The sequence below is a fragment of the Rhinoraja longicauda genome, chromosome 23, assembly GCF_053455715.1.
Source record: "Rhinoraja longicauda isolate Sanriku21f chromosome 23, sRhiLon1.1, whole genome shotgun sequence".
NCBI classification, from domain to species: domain Eukaryota; kingdom Metazoa; phylum Chordata; class Chondrichthyes; order Rajiformes; family Arhynchobatidae; genus Rhinoraja; species Rhinoraja longicauda.
In genome coordinates, this window is record NC_135975.1 from 37,057,616 (window position 1) to 37,080,374 (window position 22,759).

The 22,759-nt window shown below is 45.9% G+C and overlaps 1 protein-coding gene across 3 annotated transcripts in view; it reads right to left on the reverse strand.

Annotated features, from left to right (window-relative positions):
- The window catches only part of washc4 (WASH complex subunit 4), a 74,912-nt gene that overhangs the window by 27,603 nt on the left and 24,550 nt on the right, over window positions 1–22,759 (reverse strand). For all 3 annotated transcript variants that reach the window (XM_078420061.1, XM_078420060.1, XM_078420062.1), the window contains 6 exons: window positions 22,219–22,342; window positions 21,104–21,231; window positions 20,852–21,012; window positions 14,198–14,324; window positions 12,112–12,237; window positions 10,274–10,381 (listed from right to left, as the gene is read on the reverse strand). In XM_078420061.1, coding sequence (XP_078276187.1) covers window positions 10,274–10,381; window positions 12,112–12,237; window positions 14,198–14,324; window positions 20,852–21,012; window positions 21,104–21,231; window positions 22,219–22,342 — 774 coding nt within the window. The remainder of the gene's footprint in view (window positions 1–10,273; window positions 10,382–12,111; window positions 12,238–14,197; window positions 14,325–20,851; window positions 21,013–21,103; window positions 21,232–22,218; window positions 22,343–22,759) is intronic.

The window sequence follows — 22,759 nt, forward strand, 5'->3', positions numbered from 1 at the left end:
TCCCATGCACTGTCGCGAGGTTTACTGGTCTATAATTTCCTGGATGATCTTGACTTCCCTTATAGAGCTGCATCATGACTTCCTGACCGAAACATTGAAACATAGAAAATAGGTGCAGGAGGAGGCCATTTGGCCCTTCGAGCCAGCACCACCATTCATTGTGATCATGGCTGATCGTCACCAATCAATAACCTGTGCCTGCCTTCTCCCCATATCCCTCGATTCCACTAGCCCCTAGAGCTCTATCTAATTCTCTCTAAAATCCATCCAGTGATTTGGCTTCCACTGCCCTTTGTGGCAGAGTATTCCACAAATTCACAACTCTCTGGGTGAAAAGTTTTTTCTCACCTCAGTTCCCTCTCATCCTTCCAAACTCCAGTGAATACAAGCCTAGTCTTTTCAATCTTTCCTCATATGACAGTCCCGCCATCCCAGGGATCAATCACGTGAACCTACGCTGCACTGCCTCAATTACAAGAATGTCCTTCCTCAAATTAGGAGACCAAAACTGTACACAATACTCCAGATGTGGTCTTACCAGGGCCCTATACAACTGCAGAAGAACCTCTTTACTCCTATACTGAAATCCTCTTGTTATGAAGGCTACTCTTGTTCTCTTAACATATCTAAAGAAGCTTTTACTGTCCTTCTTTATATTCTTGGCTAGCTTCCCCTCGTACTTCATCTTTTCAGCCCATATTGCCCGTTTTGTTACCTTCTAGATTTAGAGATACAGCGCAGAAACAGGCCCTTCGGCCCACCCGCGCCGCCCAGCGATCCCCGCACATTAACACTATCCACTAGGATAATTGTCCACTAGGGACAATTTTTACATTTGCCCAGCCAATTAACCTACATACCTGTACGTCTTTGGAGTGTGGGAGGAAACCGAAGATCTCGGAGAAAACCCACGCAGATCACGGGGAGAACGTACAAACTCCGTACAGACGGCGCCCGTAGTCAGGATCGATCCTGGGTCTCCGGCGCTGCATTTGCTGTAAGGCAGCAACTCTACCGCTGCGTTACCGTTCTGTTGTCCTATGAAAGTTTCCCAATCCTCTGGCTTCCGGCTACTCTTTGCTGTGTTATACAACTTTTCTTTTGGTTTTATTCCATCCCTAACTTCCCTTGTCAGCCACGGTTGCCTCCTTCTCCCTTTCGAATCTTTTTTCCTTTTTGGAATGAAATGATCCTGCGTCTTCCGGATTATGCCCAGAAATTCCTGCCATTGCTGTTCCAAAGTCATTCCTGCTCGGATCCTTTTCCAGTCTACCTTGGCCAGCTCCTCTCTCATGCCTTCATAGTCCCCTTTGTTCAACTGCAACACTGACACTTCCGATTTAACCTTCTCCTTCTCAAATTGCAGTTTAAAACCAATCATATTATGATCACTACCTCCAAGCGGTTCCTTTACCTTGAGTTCACTTATCAAATCTGGATCATTGGACAACAGTAAATCCAGAATTGCCTTTTCTCTGGTAGGCTCCATTTCAAGCTGCTGTAAGAATCCATCTCGGAGGCACTCTACAAACTCTCTTTCTTGGGGTCCTGAACCAACCTGATTTTCCCAGTCTACCTGCATATTGAAATCCCCCATCACCACAGTGGCATTACCTGTCTTACATGCCAGTTTTAACTCCTGCTGCATCTTACACCCTACATCCGGGCTACTATTTGGGGGTCTGTAGATGACACCAATTAGTGTCTTCTTGCCTTTACAATTCCTCAACTCAATCCACAGTGCCTCTACCTCGTCAGTCCCTATGTCTTCCCTCGCAAGAGACTGAATTTCATCCCTCACCAGCAGAGCTACCCCACCGTCTCTGCCCACCTACCTGTCCTTTCTATAGGATGTCTACAGTCAGAACTTTAACCCCTGGGTGGAAATATCCAACACTAGAGGGTGCAGCTATAAGGTGTGTAGGGTGTTTTTTCCCCCACAGTAGGGGCATGGATGGCATTGCCAGGGGTGGTGGTGGAGGAAGATGTGAAAGCGGCATTGAAGAAACTTTTAGATAAGCACATAGAAATGTGGAGAATAACGAGGTAGGTATCATGTACGGGCAAATGAAATCAGTTTCAATTGGTTTCATGTTCAGCACAAACACTGTGGGTGTTCTGTGTTCTATGTTCCAGTCTCCAGTATTCGTTCAGCAATGGTGGTATCAAAGGAAGGAACTGCAGATGCTGGTTTACATCGAAGATGGACACAAAAAGCTGGAGTAACTCTGCAGGTCATGCAGCATCTTTGGAGAAAAGAAGATACATTTTGGGTGGAGACCCATCTTCAGACTGAGAGTCAGTGGAGAGGGAAAGTAGAAGTATGAAAACGTTCAGAACAAATCAGAGCCAGCACCGATGAGCAAGGAAAGGTACAGCCCACAAAATAGTGCATTGTTGGCTGTTGAAGAGATGATGGCTTACTCCTGCACCTATTTTCTATAACGACGGGATATTTGGATACAAACATTGGAACTAGCAGAATGACTAGCTTGGGGGTAGGGTAGGTCCACGCCGAGAACAACGGATACAGTAGACGAGATTGAGGAGGTGCAAGTGTAAGATTTGAGAAGTTTTCCCTCATTTGGAAAGCAACACAATACCAAAGAGCTGCAGTTTGGACATTTTAAACAAGAGACTGGGGCTGATAGCGGAGAAAGGCTGCGGTCAGATTAACAAAGGATGTCACAATCCGTGGGTCCTAAAATGGCCGCAGGACCTCGTGACCAGCCACAAAAGGTAAAAACCTTACATCCCAGTCTCTAGGTTTTCTGCAAAGCCATGGCCAGAACAAAGGATGGGTATTGGCCATGCAGAAACCTACGAAACCAGGTCGGAGTCCAGACACTGGGGCGCTGACATCAGCATACTCACAATGCCCCAAGCCGACCTAAACAGTTCATCTCAGTGAGGGGGCACAATAGCCCATAGAAAACTACCTGGTAGGTGATGGGAAACCAGTTAACACCCATCACCTCACAATGAAATCCCAATTTACACCGTCTGGCCATCCCCGGTATCCCCGAACATAAGCGCAGATCAGAAGAAAACCTCATACATATCTTTTTGAACAAAGAGATTCCAAGATCTGGCGGGAGATAGGACGGGTCAGAAACAGTATAACTGGCCACTACTTTTGGGTGAAAAAGTTAAGACGGACACAGTCAACTCGTGAAGAAAACCTGCAGGGAACGCAAGCAGGCAAGTCAAGAAGTAAAGTCAACTCGAGAAGAAAACCTGCAGGGAACGCAAGCAGGCAAGTAAAGTGAAGTCGGAGGGGAGTCGGAAGTTAAGTCAACTCGAGAAGAAAACCTGCAGGGAACGCAAGCAGGCAAGTCAAGAAGTTAAGACGGACAGAGGCAAGAAGCGCAGAGAAAACCGGGTTCGAAGTCAACTGAAGTCAAAAAGAAAGTCGGAAAGAAGAACGGATGCAAGAGAGAGGAACAGGCACGCAACTCGAGAAGAAATACTGCAAAACGAACAGCCAGTAACCCCAGTAATAGCCCCATGGTGAGCATGCACTCCAAATCCTACATATCCTGGACATAGTTTAGTGTAGAGGGGAGGGTGGTTGTGAATAAACGTTGGGTGTGTATTAAAATATGTGTTGGTCAAGGTTGCGATGCGTCGTACGTTCCCCATCTTACAGTCGTGTATGTGTCTTGCAGAACTGTGTTTAAGAATTCATAAGTAAAAGGGTATTCGTGTATATGTTTTGTGGAACTGTGTGTTTCAAGAATTCAGCAAAGAAGGTATTCGGATATATGTCTCGTGGAACTGTGTGTTTTTAAGTTTTCAGCGAAAAGGGTATTCGGGTATATGTCTTGTGAACTGTGCGTTTTGTGATTAATAAATCAAAGGTATTCATGCATTCGGTATGTGTATTATAGTTACGTCTTATAGAACTGTATAAATATATTCATGGACAATAGTCCCAAGTGCTGAATAAAAGCCTTTTCATTTAAACCCTGGTTTTGAAATCTGGTCTGGTTGAATTTTTTCTGCACTATAAGAGCTCCTGCATCTAAGCCCAGTGTCTAGAACCGTAAGGGGTGAGTGGGTCGAACCACTCACGGGGAACCAGTGTGCACGGCCTGGTCAAGGGATCAGAGCAAGGCACGGGGACCTTAGGTCGGGCGAAAGCTCGGCGCAGAAACCCCTTACACAAGTGAACCTGTGTTGGAACCATGTCAGGTTACACAATCATGCGTAGAGAGTAGAGCAGGGGACTGATCATACAGGCCTGAGGTGCTCCTGTGTGGATGGTTATCCAGGAGGAAATTTTGTTAACAATTCATACTGATTTTCGCATTCCGACGAGGAAGTCAAGAATCGAGTTGCAGAGGGATGAGTGAAAGCTCAGTTCTGATTTTCATAACAAATTTGGTGGGGATGGTATTGGTCTGTGCAAGCTTTGAGAACACAGCCGGGTACAATATCGGGGCTGGACATTTTCCGAGGGTTAACCCTCATGAAGGATGGTCTGATGTCAGCTTTGGTGACATTACAATGCTGTTGGAGGCTATGGAGGCATATCAGTGCTCACCCTTTCAAAGCAAATGTAAAAAGCATTGATGTGTAGGAAAAGAAACTGCAGATGCTGGTTTAAATCGAAGTAGACACAAAATGCTGGAGTAACTCAGCGGGTCAGGCAACATCTCAGGAGAGAAGTTTCGGTTCGAGACCCTTCTTCAGACTGATGTCATGGGAGGGGGCAGGACAAAGATAGGATGTAGACGGAGACAGGAAGACTAGGAGAACTGGGAAGGGGGAGGGGTTAGAGAAGGGAAGCAGGGAAGTGGGAGAAGACAATGTTCAAACCGTTGGGGTATAAAGTGAAATATGAGGTGCTGTTCCTACAATTTGTGCTGGGCCTCTCTCTGACAATGGAGGAGGCCTAGGACAGAAAAGTCAGGTTGGGAATGGGAGGGGGAATTGAAGTGCTGAGCCACGGGAAGATGAGGTTGGTTGAGACGAACTGAGTGGAGGTGTTCAGCGAAACGATCGCCTAGCCTGCGCTTGGTCTCGCCGATGTAGACAAGTTGACATCTGGAGGAGGAGGTGCAGGTGAACCTCTGCCTCACCAGGAAAGACTGTTTGGGTCCTTGGATGGACTCGAGGGGGGAAGGTAAAGGAACAGGTGTTGCATCTCCTGGAGTTGCAGGGAAAGTGCCCGGGGATGGGGTGGTTTTGGTGGGAAGGGAAGAGTGGACCAGGAAGTTTCAGAGGGAATGGTTCTCTGCGGAAAGTAGAAAGGGGTGGAGATGGGAAGATGTGGCCAGTTGTGGGATCCCATTGGAGGTGCGGAAATGTTGGAGGATAATTTGTCGTATGCGACAGCTGATGGGGACTCTATCCTTGTTACGAGTAGGGGAAGAGGGAGCAAGAGCGGAGCTGTGGGATATTGAGGAGATCCTTGTGAGAGCATCATCTATAATGGAAGAGGGGAACCCCCGTTTCCTAAAGAATGAGGACATATCTCATGCCCTAGTATGGGAAACCTCATCCTGGGTGCAGATGCGGCGTTGACTGAGGAATTGGGAGTAGGGGATAGAGTTTTTGCAGGAAACAACGTGAGAAGAAGCGTAGTCAAGATAGCTATAGGAGTCAGTAGGTTTGTAGTAGATGTTGGTCAATAGTCTGTCTCCTGTGATGGAGATGGTGAGATCCAGAAATGGTAGGGAGATGTCGGAGATGGTCCAAGTATATTTAAGAGCAGGATGGAAATTAGTGGTGAAGTTGATGAAGTCAGTGAATTCTGCATGGGTACAAGAGGTAGCACCAATGCAGTCGTCAATGTAGCGGAGGTAGAGTTCGGGGATGGGGCCAGTGTACGTCTGGAACAGGGATTGTTCAACGTACCCTACAAAGAGGCAGGCATAGTTAGGGCCCATGCGAGTGCCCATAGCTACGCCTCGGGTTTGGAGGAAATGGGAGGAGTCAAACGAGAAGTTAAAAAGCATTGAGTTCCTCCAGCTGTCACTCGAGCTGCCACTTGGTTTTGCCTTGAAGAAAGTGTTGGCATGCAAGCCTAGCCACAGCCACCAGACATCCGTCTCATCCTCCAGTTTACAGTGAAAATGTCTCTGCCTTTCTGATGGAGTTCATAGAAACATAGAAAATAGGTGCAGGAGGAGGCCATTTGGCCCTTCGAGCCAGCACCGCCATTCATTGTGATCATGGCTGATCATCCACAGTCTGTAAACCTGAGCCTACATTCTCCCCAGATCCCATGATTCCACTAGCCCCTAGAGCTCTATCTAACTCTCTTTTAAATTTGTATGAATTGCATAAATCTTTTATGAATTTGCATCGCCAGACTTGAATGCCCGAGATTTGGTCCTCAGAAGATTGTGGACCTCCCAGGTTCACCCAATGCTTCTGGTGAGAGAATATTCAGATGATTTTGGTGGAGACACACTCCGACACACAGCTCCTTATCAAGTCGTTAACTATGTGGTGTATTCGTTCAGGTTTGTTGCCGAGCCCTTGATCATCGCAGTCTACAAACCCCAGGCAATCGTAGAGTCGTTCCTCTGCCTCCCCTGACCAGTTCTGTGCAATTCTCACTGCTGAAGCTGTACTCTTCACTCACTGCCTAAATGCAGGAAAAAGCACAGCCAAGTGGTCTGGTTTCCCCAAAGTGAGGGCATGGGATGGAGCAATGGCCATCTTTGGGAAATGTGTCAGGGTTCAATAGACAATAGACAATAGACAATAGGTGCAGGAGTAGGCCATTCAGCCCTTCGAGCCAGCACCGCCATTCAATGCGATCATGGCTGATCACTATCAATCAGTACCCCGTTCCTGCCTTCTCCCCATACCCCCTCACTCCGCTATCCTTAAGAGCTCTATCCAGCTCTCTCTTGAAAGCATCCAACGAACTGGCCTCCACTGCCTTCTGAGGCAGAGAATTCCACACCTTCACCACCCTCTGACTGAAAAAGTTCTTCCTCATCTCCGTTCTAAATGGCCTACCCCTTATTCTCAAACTGTGGCCCCTTGTTCTGGACTCCCCCAACATTGGGAACATGTTATCTGCCTCTAATGTGTCCAATCCCCTAATTATCTTATATGTTTCAATAAGATCCCCCTCATCCTTCTAAATTCCAGTGTATACAAGCCCAATCGCTCCAGCCTTTCAACATACGACAGTCCCGCCATTCCGGGAATTAATCTAGTGAACCTACGCTGCACGCCCTCCATAGCAAGAATATCCTTCCTCAAATTTGGAGACCAAAACTGCACACAGTACTCCAGGTGCGGTCTCACCAGGGCCCGGTACAACTGCAGAAGGACCTCTTTGCTCCTATACTCAACTCCTCTTGTTACGAAGGCCAACATTCCATTGGCTTTCTTCACTGCCTGCTGAACCTGCATGCTTCCTTTCATTGACTGATGCACTAGGACACCCAGATCTCGTTGAACTCCCCCTCCTCCTAACTTGACACCATTCAGATAATAATCTGCCTTTCTATTCTTACTTCCAAAGTGAATAACCTCACACTTATCTACATTAAACTGCATCTGCCATGTATCCGCCCACTCACACAACCTGTCCAGGTCACCCTGCAGCCTTATTGCATCTTCCTCACAATTCACACTACCCCCCAACTTAGTATCATCTGCAAATTTGCTAATGGTACTTTTAATCCCTTCGTCTAAGTCATTAATGTATATCGTAAATAGCTGGGGTCCCAGCACCGAACCTTGCGGTACCCCACTGGTCACTGCCTGCCATTCCGAAAGGGACCCATTTATCCCCACTCTTTGCTTTCTGTCTGTTAACCAATTTTCTATCCATGTCAGTACCCTACCCCCAATACCATGTGCCCTAATTTTGCCCACTAATCTCCTATGTGGGACCTTGTCGAAGGCTTTCTGAAAGTCGAGGTACACCACATCCACTGACTCTCCCTTGTCAATTTTCCTAGTTACATCCTCAAAAAATTCCAGTAGATTTGTCAAGCATGATTTCCCCTTCGTAAATCCATGCTGACTCGGAACGATCCCGTTACTGCTATCCAAATGCTCAGCAATTTCGTCTTTTATAATTGACTCCAGCATTTTCCCCACCACTGATGTCAGACTAACTGGTCTATAATTACCCGTTTTCTCTCTCCCTCCTTTCTTAAAAAGTGGGATAACATTTGCTATTCTCCAATCCACAGGAACTGATCCTGAATCTATAGAACATTGAAAAATGATCTCCAATGCTTCCACTATTTCTAGAGCCACCTCCTTAAGTACTCTGGGATGCAGACCATCAGGCCCTGGGGATTTATCAGCCTTCAGTCCCATCAGTCTACCCAAAACCATTTCCTGCCTAATGTGGATTTCCTTCAGTTCCTCCATCACCCTAGGTTCTCCAGCCCCTAGAACATTTGGGAGATTGTGTGTATCTTCCTCAGTGAAGACAGATCCAAAGTAACGGTTTAACTCGTCTGCCATTTCTTTGTTCCCCATAATAAATTCCCCTGCTTCTGTCTTCAAGGGACCCACATTTGCCTTGACTATTTTTTTCCTCTTCACGTACCTAAAAAAACTTTTGCTATCCTCCTTTATATTATTGGCTAGTTTACCCTCGTACCTCATCTTTTCTCCTCGTATTGCCTTTTTAGTTAACTTTTGTTGCTCTTTAAAAGAGTCCCAATCCTCTGTCTTCCCACTCTTCTTTGCTATGTTATACTTCCTCTCCTTAATTTTTATGCTGTCCCTGACTTCCCTTGTCAGCCACAGGTGTCTCTTACTCCCCTTAGAGTCTTTCCACCTCTTTGGAATAAATTGATCCTGCAACCTCTGCATTATTCCCAGGAATACCTGCCATTGCTGTTCTACCGTCTTCCCTGCTAGGGCCTCCTTCCAATCAATTTTGGCCAGCTCCCGCCTCATGCCTCTGTAATCCCCTTTGCTATACTGTAATACCGACACTTCCGATTTTCCCTTCTGCCTTTCCATTTGCAGAGTAAAACTTATCATGTTGTGATCACTGCCTCCTAATGGCTCTTTTACCTCTAGTCCCCTTATCAGATCAGGATCATTACACAACACTAAATCCAGAATTGCCTTCTCCCTGGTAGGCTCCAGTACAAGCTGTTCTAAGAATCCATCTCGAAGGCACTCTACAAACTCTCTTTCCTGGGGTCCATTTCCAACCTGATTTTCCCAGTCTACCTGCATGTTGAAATCTCCCATAACCACCGTAGCATTACATTTTTGACACGCCAATTTTATCTCCTGATTTAACTTGCACCCTAAGTCGAGGCTACTGTTTGGGGGCCTATAGATAACTCCCATTAGGGTCTTTTTACCCTTACAATTTCTCATTTCTATCCATACTGATTCAACATCTCCTGATTCTATGTCACCCCTTGCAAGGGAATGAATATCATTCCTTACCATCAGAGCAACCCCACCCCCTCTGCCCACCTGTCTGTCTTTTCTATACGTTGTGTACCCCTGAATATTCGCCAGCATGGAGTGGAAGGAGACCACAGTAATGACGATGGAGGTATTCTCTTGGCAGGACGGCACTTTACTGCTGAATGCCCCAGGTGTGGAAAGCAGGAGTTGGACAGGACCACCAAGTCTGAGCACCATGAGGTAAACACCACTGCCACTCCTTTGCCTGATGCTGCAATCTTATCCACGCGATCGATGGAGAAACCTTTGGGCTGAATGGCTGAGTCTGGAGTGTTGGGGGTGAGTCATGTTTGGTTTAGTTTTAGTTTAGCTTAGAGATACAGCACAGAAACAGGCCCATCGGCCCGCGCCGACCAGCGATCCAGGCATATTAGCACTATCCTACACATCCTAGGGACAATTTGTTTTTACCCAGACACCAAGCCAATTAACCTACATACCTGTACATCTTTGGAGTGTGGGCAGAAACTGAAGATCTCGGAAAAAAAACCTACATGGTCATGGGGAGAACGTACAAACTCCATACAGACACCACCCGTAGTCGGGATCGAACCCTGCTCTCTGGGGCTGCAAGCGCTTTAAGGCAGCAATCTACCACGGCGCCATCATGCCACCCCCTGTGAAACAGCACAACCATTCCCTCATGTCCCTTTGTTAAAGCAGCCTTGTTTATTACAACCAATATGAACCACATTTAAATTTTAAAAAACAGGGCATGTCAGTAAGGAACCCAAACACAGGAGATTTGGAAACCTGATATCATCAGGAAAAGGTATGGAATTTACACAGGCACAACATGGTGCTTTCAGTTTAAGGAAAATATATGCATGCAGCAACTAAATGTACAAACCTTTGCAATTGATATAGAATTAAGCGCCTGATGCTGAAGATATTGAGCAATGTGACAGACAGAATCAGCTATAACCATGGTCCTTCTGTGCACTGTATGTTCAATTGCCTAGGAAAGAAAATAATCTCAGTCATTTATTGTGCTGGGCATAGATCCTATAAAATATGTATTTACAAAAATTGCATTAAGAACAAATGAATTATGGAGCAAGGGTTAAAAAAAGACAATATTCCAAAGGTCAGGACTAACAAGCCAGAGACCAGACTTCAAATCCCACCAATGTAATTGATGGAGTCAGGGCGGTGCAGTGGTGCAGCGGTAGAGTTGCTGCCTTATAGCGCCAGAGACCCGGGTTCAATCCTGACTACAGGTGTTTGTTTGTATGAAGTTTGTACGTTCTCCCCGTGACCTGCCTGGGTTTTCTCCGGGTGCGCCAATTTCCTCCCACACGCAGACCTCCCAACATTTGATTTTAAAAATTCAGAATTTTGATGTCCAAAATTCAGAATTTTACATTAAAATTCATAATATGGCACGTAATGCAACTTTTCAGCAAAAAAAAGTATGCATGCCAAATGTGCGAACGCGTTGCGCTACATTCATGTGTGAAAAATGACTATTATTTCCAACAGTCTAGTTCTTGGACTACATGTACAATGTCAGGCCTATCATGAGTATATTCTGCTATTTATAGAAAGGTTATTGAACAGAAATACTTTTTACAACGAAAAAATTATTTTGTATTGTTTTCTCTATATTGCTTTTTCCTTACCCAAAATGTATGACTAAGTTATGAAGAGTTTAATTTAAAAATGCACATACCTAATTTCATTGAAGACATACTTGCTCCAGTGGTCTTCAACAGCAAATCACAACAGTCCACGTCCCCCCCACTCCTCCCCGCCCCCCTCCCCCCCACTCCAACTCTACCCCCACTCCCGACTCCCCCCCTACTCCCCTCACCCCTTCCCCCCCGACTCCCGCTCCTCCCCACTCCTCCCCTCCCCCCCCACTCCCGCCTACTCCCCACTCCCGCCTACCCTATTCCCCACTCCCGCCTACCCCCGTACTCCTGCCCTCCCCACCTATTCCCCCCACCTCCACTCCCCCTCCCTCCCCACCCCCCTCCCACCACCTCCCTTCCTCCACCCCCCCGACCCCCACTCCCCCCTCCCCCTCCCCCGCACCCCATCCTCACTCAACATTAATGGGCCTCGCCCCGAGTCGGGGCCAGCGGCGAGGCGATGCGAGTCGGGGCTAGCAGCGAGGCGAGGCGAGTCGGGGCCAGCGGCGGGGCCAGCGGCAAAGTGAGGACAAATTCGGAAGGGTTGGGAGGTCTGCATACGTACAGGTTAGTAGGTTAATTGGCCTGGTTTAATTGTAAATTGTTCCGAGTGTGTAGGATAGCTTTAGTGTGTGGGGATTGCTGGTCGGTGCTAACTCTCTCTTAAATCCATCCAGTGATTTGGCTTTCACTGCCCTCTGTGGCAGAGAATTCCACAAATTCACAATTCTCTGGGTGAAAAAGTTCCTTCTCACCTCAGTTTTACATGGCCTCCCCTTTATTCTAAGACTGTGGCCCCTGGTTCTGGCCTCGCCCAACATTTGGGAAAATTCTTCCTGCATCTAGCTTGTCCAGTCCTAATATCATTTTTTATGTTGCTATAAGATCCCCTCTCATCCTTCTAAACTCCAGTGAATACAAGCCTCGTCTTTTCAATCTTTCCTCATATGACAGTCCCGCCATCCCAGAGATCAATCTCGGACAAAAGGAAATAGAATTTGAACTCAACTCCCATAGTTCTCAACAACAGAGAACTCATTTTGAAGGGGCTTACCTTTAGGAGTTCCACAAGCCTGCACAATGCTTTCACAGATGTTTTGGTCATGGGTTTCTGCATTGACACGTATAGATTCATTGTGGTTCGGACAATGTTACTGAGACTGTTTGCATACAGTACACCCTAAAGACAAAAGTACTTCAGTCAAATTAGGTTACCACAAGACAACTGAGCACTTCACTTTTACTTTCAATTGAAGACTACATCAATTGGAACATAGATCACCGCAGCACAAGAACTGGGCCTTCAGCCCATACTGTCTGTGCCAAACATGATGTTTAGCCCATCTCTTATCTTCCTGCACATAACCCACATCCAGGGGAAAGTACCTGGGGAGGGGGTGGTTTGGGTGGGATGGGATGAGGTGAGTTTGCTTTAACACCACTATCCTATCTGCCTCAACAACCACAAGGCAGTTCCAGGCACTCACCACCCTCTTTGTAAAACAAAATTTGCCCGACACATCTCTTTTAAATTGATCAGGACACCTCCATCCTCTGGTGTTCCAGAGAAAACAATTCATCTGTCCAACCTCTCCCTGCAGCTAATTCCCCATAATCCCCCATGGGTGACATAGTTTCTGCCTTACAGCGCCAGAGACCCAGATTCGATCCTGACTAAGGGTGCTGTCTGTACAGAGTTTGTACATTCTCTACGTGACCACGTGGGTTTTCTCCAGTTTCCTCCCACACTCCAAAGACATACGGGTTCGTAGGTTAAGATAGACATAAAAAGCTGGAGTAACTCAGCAGGAGCAGCAGCATCTTTGGTGAGAAGGAATGGGTGACGTTTTGGGTTGAGACCCTTCTTCAGTCTCGACCCGAAACATCACCCATTCTTTCCCTCCAGAGATGCAGCCTGTTACTCCAGCTTTTTGTCTGTCTTCGGTTTAAACCAGCATCTGCAGTTCCTTCTCAAACAGGTTTGTAGGTTAATTGGCTTTGGTAAAATTGTCCTGAATGTGTAAGACAGTGCTAGTGTATCCTACATACTGGTGGGCCTGGACTCTGTGGGCCGAAGGGCCTGTTTCCATGCTGTATCTCTAAAGTCTAATCCAGGCATCATTCTGGCAAATCTGCCCTGCACCCTTTCCGAAGTCTCCACATTCTTCCTGCAATGGGGCAACCAGAACGGCAAGCAATACTACAAAAGTGCCCTACACAAAGTCCTATAAAGCGGCTATAAAGCTGTGTCATGATTTCAAATTCAATAATTAGTGGGATCTTAATCTGTTGGAACAGGGCACCTGACGGTGCCACACAAGTGCAGATGTTGGAATCTTAAGCAAATAAGAAAACTCTGGAGGAACTCAGGCCATGCAGCATAGAAACATAGAAAATAGATGCAGGAGGAGGCCATTCGGCCCTTCGAGCCAGCACCGCCATTTATTGTGATCATGGCTGATCATCTACAATCAGTAACCTGTGCCTGCCTTCTCCCCATATCCCTTGATTCCACTAACCCCTAGAGCTCTATCGAACTCTCTTTTAAATTAATTTGTGGAGGTAATGGACAGGCAAAGTCTTGGTGGGAACATTTCTACAGGCTGAAGGGTTCAGACTCAGAACGCTGTTGGTCCTTTTTCCTCTATAGTTACTAATTGTTCACAATTAGAATTTTCCTTTGGTCCAGAAGAATTTGCTGAGGGTGAGCAAATACCCAAAGAGCTGATAACTGCACAGGACACAGGACAGGACCCAGGATTTTCATCAGCCAATCAAATCCAACAAGGTTTGCCAACTTGCCAGGCTTTGTCCCACAACTTGCCAGGCTTTTCCAGATTTCTCTCCCCCACACACACTATTAGCCGGAAGAACGGTCCCGACGCAAAATGTTGCTTATCCATATTCTCAAAGATGCTGCCTGACCTGCCGAGTTACTCCAGCACTTTTCCCTCAAGATTCCAGCATTTGCAGTTTCTTGTGCCTCCAAGTTGCTGGACAATTTGCACATCATTGGACAAGGTTTTCACCAAATTTTGGACTATTACTTAATTTAAGACAACCAAACTCTTAAGATTGTGACTTATCACATCCATGATCTGTCTTAAGAGCCTTGAAATGAGCAGATTTTAAAATATCACCTGTATAAAAACATTACATCTGCTGGACAGATCTTCAGCAAAGTTCTCCAAATTCTGCTCTTTGGACATGGTGGATTCCATTTTCATCATCCACGAACTGATGAACAAGTAATATGACTGCACATCTCTATGAAATAAGATTGGACATGATTAAAGATCTGTGAACATTAATTTTAGGTAGTGCTTGTATTCCACCTTCTCGGGATAACTCCATCGTACTTTGGGATTACCTGCAGCACGCATGCTGGCTATCAGGCGCATTGATGCCTGCAAAGCCAAGAATGGTCTCGACCTGAAACGTCACTTACTCCTTCTCTCCTGAGATGCAGTTTGACCCACTGAGTTACTCCAGCTTTTTGTGTCTATCTAACCATTTTCCACTGTTCAGTCAGATCACGGTCAATCCACCCACATGGATTCGACGTTCTTTAATATCCTAAGCGAACAAAAATTTACCATCTTGAGCATATTAATTTATCGGCCACCTCATGAGCCTTGAACTCACTCTTTTCTTAATCAAGGTTACTTAACTCGAGGTTTTTAAGGTTACTTAACTCGAGGTGGATGTGGTGTACCTCGACTTTCAGAAAGCCTTCGACAAGGTCCCACATAGGAGATTAGTGGGCAAAATTAGAGCACATGATATTGGGGGTAGGGTACTGACATGGATAGAAAATTGGTTGACAGACAGAAAGCAAAGCGTGGGGATAAATGGGTCCCTTTCAGAATGGCAGGCAGTGACTAGTGGAGTACCGCAGCTATTTACAATATACATTAATGACTTGGATGAAGGGATTAAAAGTAACATTAGCAAATTTGCAGATGATACAAAGCTGGGTGGTAGTGTGAGCTGTGAGGAAGATGCTATGAGGTTGCAGGGTGACTTGGACAGGTTGTGTGAGTGGGCGGATGCAAGGCAGATGCAGTTTAATGTGGATAAGTGTGAGGTTATCCACTTTGGTGGTAAGAATAAGAAGGCAGATTATTATCTGAATGGTGTCAAGTTAGGAAAAGGGGACGTACAACGAGATCTTGGTGTCCTAGTGCATCAGTCACTGAAAGGAAGCATGCAGGTACAGCAGGCAGTGAAGAAAGCCAATGGAATGTTGGCCTTCATAACAAGAGTTGAGTATAGGAGCAAAGAGGTCCTTCTGCAGTTCTGCAGTAGGGCCCTAGTGAGACCGCACCTGGAGTACTGTGTGCAGTTTTGGTTTCCAAATTTGAGGAAGGATATTCTTGCTATTGAGGGCGTGCAGCGTAGGTTTACTAGGTTAATTCCTGGATTGGCGGGACTGTCGTATATTGAAAGACTGGAGCGGCTAGGCTTGTATACACTGGAATTTAGAAGGATGAGAGGGGATCTTATGGAAACATATAAGATTATTAAGGGGTTGGACACGTTAGAGGCAGGAAACATGTTCCCAATGTTGGGGGAGTCCAGAACCAGGGCCCACAGTTTAAGAACAAGGGGTAGGCCATTTAGAACGGAGATGAGGAAAAACTTTTTCAGTCAGAGAGTTGTAAATCTGTGGAATTCACTGCCTCAGATGGCAGTGGAGGCCAAGTCTCTGAATGCATTCAAGAGAGAGCTAGATAGAGCTCTTAAGGATAGAGGAGTATGGGGAGAAGGCAGGAACGGGGTACTGATTGAGAATGATCAGCCATGATCACATTGAATGGTGGTGCTGGCTTGAAGGGCTGAATGACCTACTCCTGCACCTATTGTCTATTGTACTCTCAGATCTAAAACCTTTTTCACTGAGTGATGTTTTATCTGCAAAAAGGTCCATCCAGCCCAGGGTGCTCAATTATTGACTTACCTCCAACCTTAGTTTTACTCAAATTTAAAACTGAGGCTCATTTCTTTCAAAATATTTTCACAATTTAATCACATTTTACCCAACCAAAAATATTTCATGTTAGAGGCAGAATTCGGTCATTTGGCCCATCGAGTGGAGGGCAGCGCAGTGGCAGAGCTGCTGCCTTAAAATCAGTAGTGAGAAGTCCAGCCAACTTCCCTATCCCCCAACGCCCTCCTAGCATAAACACATTCAAAATCATCCGAAGCAAGACCAGTCAAGACTTACAAACTGCTCTGAGAAACCATCTCGTAGGCACTCGACAAATTCCTTCATTTGGGATCCAGTACCAACCTGATTTACCCAGTCTACCTGCATATTCCGCTCAAACCACTGTACTGAAACTGCGCTCCTCAAAATCACAAACGACATTCTCCTCTCCTCCGACGCTGGCAACCTCAACATCCTCATCCTACTTGACCTCAGCGCCGCCTTTGACACCATAAATCACTCCATTCTCCTCACCCGACTTGAAACCTCCCTTAACATCACCGGCACAGCCCTATCCTGGTTCAAATCTTACCTCTCTGACAGACACCAGTTCATCTCCATTAACAACTGTAAATCCCCCACCGCTCCCCTCCCCCAAGGTGTCCCCCAAGGCTCAGTCCTTGGCCCCTCCTCTTCATCCTCTACCTGTTCCCCCTTGGTCAATTAATCCGCCGTCATGGTCTCAACTTCCACTGCTTCGCCGATGATATCCAGCTCCTCATCTCCACCAAGTCAATCTCCCCCACCACACACTCTACACTGACAAACTGCATCACTGAAATAAAATCTTGGCTTCAATCAAATTTCCTCAAACTCAATTGCAACAAATCTGAAATCATCATCATTGGTCCAAAAACGCTCACCAAATCCACCCAAAACTTCATCCTCAACATTGATGGTCTCCCAGTATCCACCTCCCCTCACATCCGGAATCTTGGAATCATCTTTGATCAAACCCTCTCCTTCGACAAACACATCAAACACATCACAGAGACAGCCTTCTTCCACCTCAAAAACATTGCCCGTCTCCGTCCATCCCTCTCCTCCACAGCTGCAGAAACCCTCATCCACGCCTTCATCACCTCCCGTCTGGACTACTGCAACAGCCTCCTTCCTCTATGGCGCACCCTCAAAAATCATCAGTAAACTTCAATACATTCAAAACTCCGCTGCCCGTCTACTCACCCACACCCCGATCCGTGACCATATCACCCCCGTCCTTTACAAACTCCACTGGCTCCCCATCCCCCAGAGAATCCAGTACAAAATCCTCCTCATAACCTACAAAGCACTCCATAACCTGGCCCCATCCTACCTGACCGACCTCCTCCACAGACACACTCCCACCTGCACCCTCCGCTCTGCTGCTGCCAATCTCCTATCCCCCCACATCCGGACCAAACTCAGATCCTGGGGGGACAGGGCTTTCTCCATCGCTGCTCCCACCCTATGGAACTCACTACCCCAAACCGTTAGAGACTCCTCCACACTCACCACATTCAAAACATCGCTGAAGTCTCACCTGTTCAGTACTGCCTTCAACCACTGAAGGTCACCTCACCTTCTGTCTCCTTTCTCTGTTCGTTTACATATTTACTTATTTATCTATTTATTCATTTCCCTATGTTCTCTAAATCTCTGTAAAGCGTCTTTGAGTATATGAAAAGCGCTATATAAATAAAATGCATTATTATTATTATTATTATATTGCAATCCCCCATGACCACTGCCACATTGCCTTTCTTACATGCCGATTGTATCTCCTGATGAACCCTACATCCTGGCTGCTGTTTAGAGTCATAGAGTCCTACAGCACAGAAAGAGGCCCTTCGGCCCATCGTGTCCGCGCCGCCCGTTACCAAACAGAGTCTAATTTTAATCCCATTTTCCCGCATTTGGACCGTAGCCCTGAATGTTGTAGCATTTCAAGTGCCCATCCAAATGCCTTCTAGAGGCCTGTTAATATCTCCCATCAGGATTTTTTACCCATGCAGTTTCTTATCTCTACCCATAAGGATTCTACATCTTCTGATCCTTTGTCATCCCTTGGTAAGGACTGAATTTTATTCCTTACCAGCAGAGCTAACCCACCCCCTCTCCCAGCCTGTCTGTCTTTCAATAGGATGTGTATTGTAGGATATTCAGCTGAGCTCCAATCCTCTTTCAGCCAGGTCGGTGTGATCCCTACAACGTAGTACTTGCCAATTTCTAGCTGCGCTACAAGCTCAACCACTTTGTTGCATATACTGCGTTTCTTTCAAATATAACACCTTTAGTTCAATATTCACCATCCTGCTTTTCAAAATGGTCCTGATTTTGCCTGACCTTAGACTCTTATCCCTTCTTAAAATGTGTCTTCTGGACTATTACATCTGAAGACTTCAGTAACCCCTCCTGCACCCTCCTTCCCATTAATTTCATCCATACATATCCAATTTGTTGACCCCTCCCCCCCCACTATTTAGTCAGGTTCAAGTTGAATCTCTCCCCTCCTTCCCCAATATTGATGCCAATGTACCACAAATTAAAATCCACTTCCCCACACCAATCTTTGAGCCTCGCGTTCAATTATTTAATCTTCTCGACCCAATGCCAATTTGCACATGGCTCAGGTAGCAATCCAGATTACCTTTTTGGTTCTGCTTTCCAATTTATTCTCTAGCTGCTCAAATTCCCTCAGCAGAACCTCTTTCCTCATTCTACCTACGTCATTGTTACCCACATGGACCACGACAACTGGATCTTTTCCCTCCTGTTCCATGTTTGTCTACAGGTCAGACGAGATGTTCCAAACACGGGCACCAAGCAGGCAACAGTCTTCAGGACTCTAGGATTTTGTGACTGAGAATCGTGTCTATTTCCTTGACTATACTATCCCCAATGGCAATTACGTGTCTCTTCTCTCTCTCCTCTTGAATGGCTCCCTGATCTATGGTGCCATGGTTAGGTTGCTCATCTTTCCTACAGCCCCTATACTCATGCACAGGGAGCAGGAACCTCAGACCCAGCTTGACAAGCTCAAGGGCTGAGGCCCCTGCAACACTGCCCTTACCTCCATGCCCCTGCCTGCCTCACTTGCAGTCACACCCTCCTCCTGACCACCAACAAGTTGGAAGCAGTTAATCTGACGGGAATAACTGCCTCCAGAAATGCAGCATCCAGGTAATTCTCTCCATCCCTGATGTGCCAAAGTCAGACTTCAGGTCGTCAACTTTGAGCCCTAGCTCCTCAATCATTTTTTACTTTTGTTATGGGAAAGATGTTGTCAAGCTGGAAAGGGTGCAGAGAAGATTTGCAAGGATGTTGCCAGGGCTAGAGGGCCCAAGCTGTAGGGAGAGGTTGAGCAGGCTAGGACTCTATTCCTTGGAGCTCAGGAGGATGAGGGGTGATCTTATAGAAGTGTACAAAATCATGAGCAGGATAGATCAGGTAAACGCAGAGAGTCTCATGCCCAGAGTAGGTGAATCAAGAACTAGAGGACATAGGTTTAAGGTGGGGGGGAAGTTTTAATAGGAAATTGAGGGGTAACCTTTACACACAAAAAGTGGTGGGTGTATGGAACAAGCTGCCAGAGGAGGTAGTTGTGGCAGGGTCCATCACAACCTTTAAGAAACATTTAGACCGGAACATGGATAGGACAGGTTTAGAGCGATATGGGCCAAATGCAGGCAGGTGGGACTAGTGTAGAGGAGACATGTGGTCAGGGAGGGCACATTGGGCCAAAGGGCCTGTTTCCACACTGTATCATTGACTTCCAGCTCATCTGCACTTCCATCTTTCATTGCATACTTGCACAGCTAGTGGTTATCCATGAGCACAACACTGATGTTAAGCATCCGATTAAGGCGGGCCAATATTTGTAGTTGTGTTTTGTCACAATGAAACACTATGCTTCAGTTTTATCATATTATCCTATTTGGTGAGAGAGTTCCCCAAAACATTAAGTGAGTAATGGTCCCATTCACATCTATGCATCCAGTTCCACCAGGAAGGCTATATCGTAACACCATGGTCAGCCTATGCAAACTGAAGACTACTGATAGCTGTTTCTCGCTCCAACACCATCCCTCTAACTCTAAATATAATGAGCATTTAAAAAAACGACAGCTACAGGAAATCTAAAATAGAAACAGAAAGTTCTAGAAACACAAAATCAGGCAACATCTGACCCAAGACTGGAAACAGTCGTTAAACCTTAGGACTGTTTCCTATGTCCTAAAACCTTAGACGTACAGGTATGTAGGTTAATTGGCTGGGTAAATGTAAAAGAAATTGTCCCTAGTGGGTGTAGGATAGTGTTAATGTACGGGGATCACTGGGCGGCACGGACTTGGAGGGCCGAAAAGGCCTGTTTCCGGCTGTATATATATATGATATGATATATGACTGTTTGGTGCAGCGATAGAGTTGCCAGCTCACAGCGCCAGAGACCCAGGTTCCATCCTGACTACGGGTGCTGTCTGTACAGAGTTTGTACATTCTCCCCGTTACCTGCATGGGTTTTCTCTGGGATCTCTGGTTTCCTCCCATACTCCAAAAACATGCAAGTATGTAGGTTATTTGGCTTGGTATAATTGTAAAATTATCCCTAGTGTGTGTAGAATAGTGTAAATGTGCGGGGATCGTTGGTCGGCATGGGCCGAAGGGCCTGTTTCCGCGCTGTATCACTAAATCTAAAACCTTCTCACTCCACTCTGTCACGCTGGTACATTGTCATTCTACCCTGATGATGTGGAGTATCTGGAACATCTGATGGCCTTGCAGAGCCTACCAGAAGCCAAAACTGCAATCAACTGAGACCTACTTGGACAGATTTTGGGCCTTCTGCTGCAAGAAGTTCTCCCTCTGGATTTTAATAGATTGAAGATTTTTTTTCTCTGTTAGCTTTACAGCTGATGCCATTTTATCCATCAGGAACTGGTCAGCATACCAGATAACGTTGGCAGCAAGAGTGATGGCAGGTACCTGTAATGAGCCAGGCAGAAAGATCAAAGTTCAGAGATAGCAGTTGATTTTAAAGGACAACTTAAATAACCCATGTGAGCATGTTGCTTACCTTCTTGCAAATGTCTAATAATGATTTGTATAATTTTTTATCTAATGTCCTAAAGATCTGGAAGTGCAGTACAAACAGTGCACAGGTGCCAGTATATTTGTCTCGCTGATCAATCTCTGAAGGCTCTCCTGGTGCAATTACAAAAGAGAAAACCTCTGTTAGGAAAAGATAACTTCCAGCACAGAAACAAACAGATGCCAACTATAATTTTAAAAATTAGAATAATGTATCACAGATTCAGGTCCTTTCCCCTACTGTGTGGAATGATACGGTTGAGGCTTTATAAGGTGCGGGTCAGACCGCATTTGGAATATTATGAGCTTTTTGGAGGCCTATATCTGAGGAAGGATGTGCTGGTGCTGGAGAGGGCCCAGAGGAGGTTTATGAGAATGATCCCAGGAAAGTACTCACTGGAGTGAGGATGAGGGGGGATTCTCATTGAAACTTATAGAATAGTGAAAGGCCTGGATAGAGTGGATGTGGAGAGGATGTTTCCACTAGTGGGAGAGTCCAGGACCAGAGGTCATAGCCTCAGAATAAAAGGACGTACCTTTAGGAAGGAGATGAGGAAGAATTTCTTTAGTGAGAGCGTGGTGAATCTGTGGAATGCATTGCAGCGGAAGTCTGTGGAGGCCATCAATGGATATTTTTAAGACAGAAATTGATAGATTCTTGATTAGTACGAGTGTCAGGGGTTATAGGGAGAAGGCAGGAGAATTGGGTTGAAAGGGAAAGATAGATGAGCCATGATTGAATGGCAGAGTAGATTTGATGGGCCGAATGGCCTAATGCTGCTATCACTTATGAACACGAATTAGGATATAGGTTCAGTTTCAGATGACCTTATGAAGAATTTAAGATGCTGGGCCACCCAACAGTAAACTGGAACAGTCAAACTCGGAGGTGATGCATGGATGACTATTTATACAGTAGATAAACAGAAGTAGAAGTTACAGAGGTTCAACTGCTGGAGGATGTGGAATTCAAACATAATCCTCAGGGATAACTGTAACATCACAATGGAGAATAACCTAGTTTGGCTTAAAGCAGCTGCAGTCAGTAATTCCACATTCAAAGATAACCAGCATGTAAAAGTCGAAGCATAAATATCTTACCAATCTTTGACTCCACATTGCTGAAAATAGTGCGAATATTGTAGGCAAATTCTTCTGCAAATGTGCTATTTTTGGAGACAGAGGTTGGTTCATTTACTTTGTCAAAATGCTGTTCAACACAGGCCTACACAATAAATGAATTAATGGAAGAAAATTATCCACCGCATACAAGCTATGACAAGTACCAAGCTTTAAGATTAAGATGAACAGGGTAGCACAGTGGCACAGCTGGTGGAGCTGCTGCCTCACAGAATCCTAACCTCAGGTGTTGTCTGTGTGGAGTTTGCACGTCCTCCCTGAGACAGGATGCTCCAGCTTCCTCCCACATCCCAAAGGCATGTGGGTTTGGAGGTTAATTGGCCATCATAAATTACCCCTAGTGTGCAGGGAGCGGATGAGAAAGTGGGACAACAGAACTAGTGTGCACGGGTGATTGTTGGTCAGCATGGACTTGGTGGGTCGTAGCTCTATCTCATGCTGTATCTCTAACCAAACATACCACAAAAAGCTATTGTGTATATTTAAATATCATTTGCAGTAA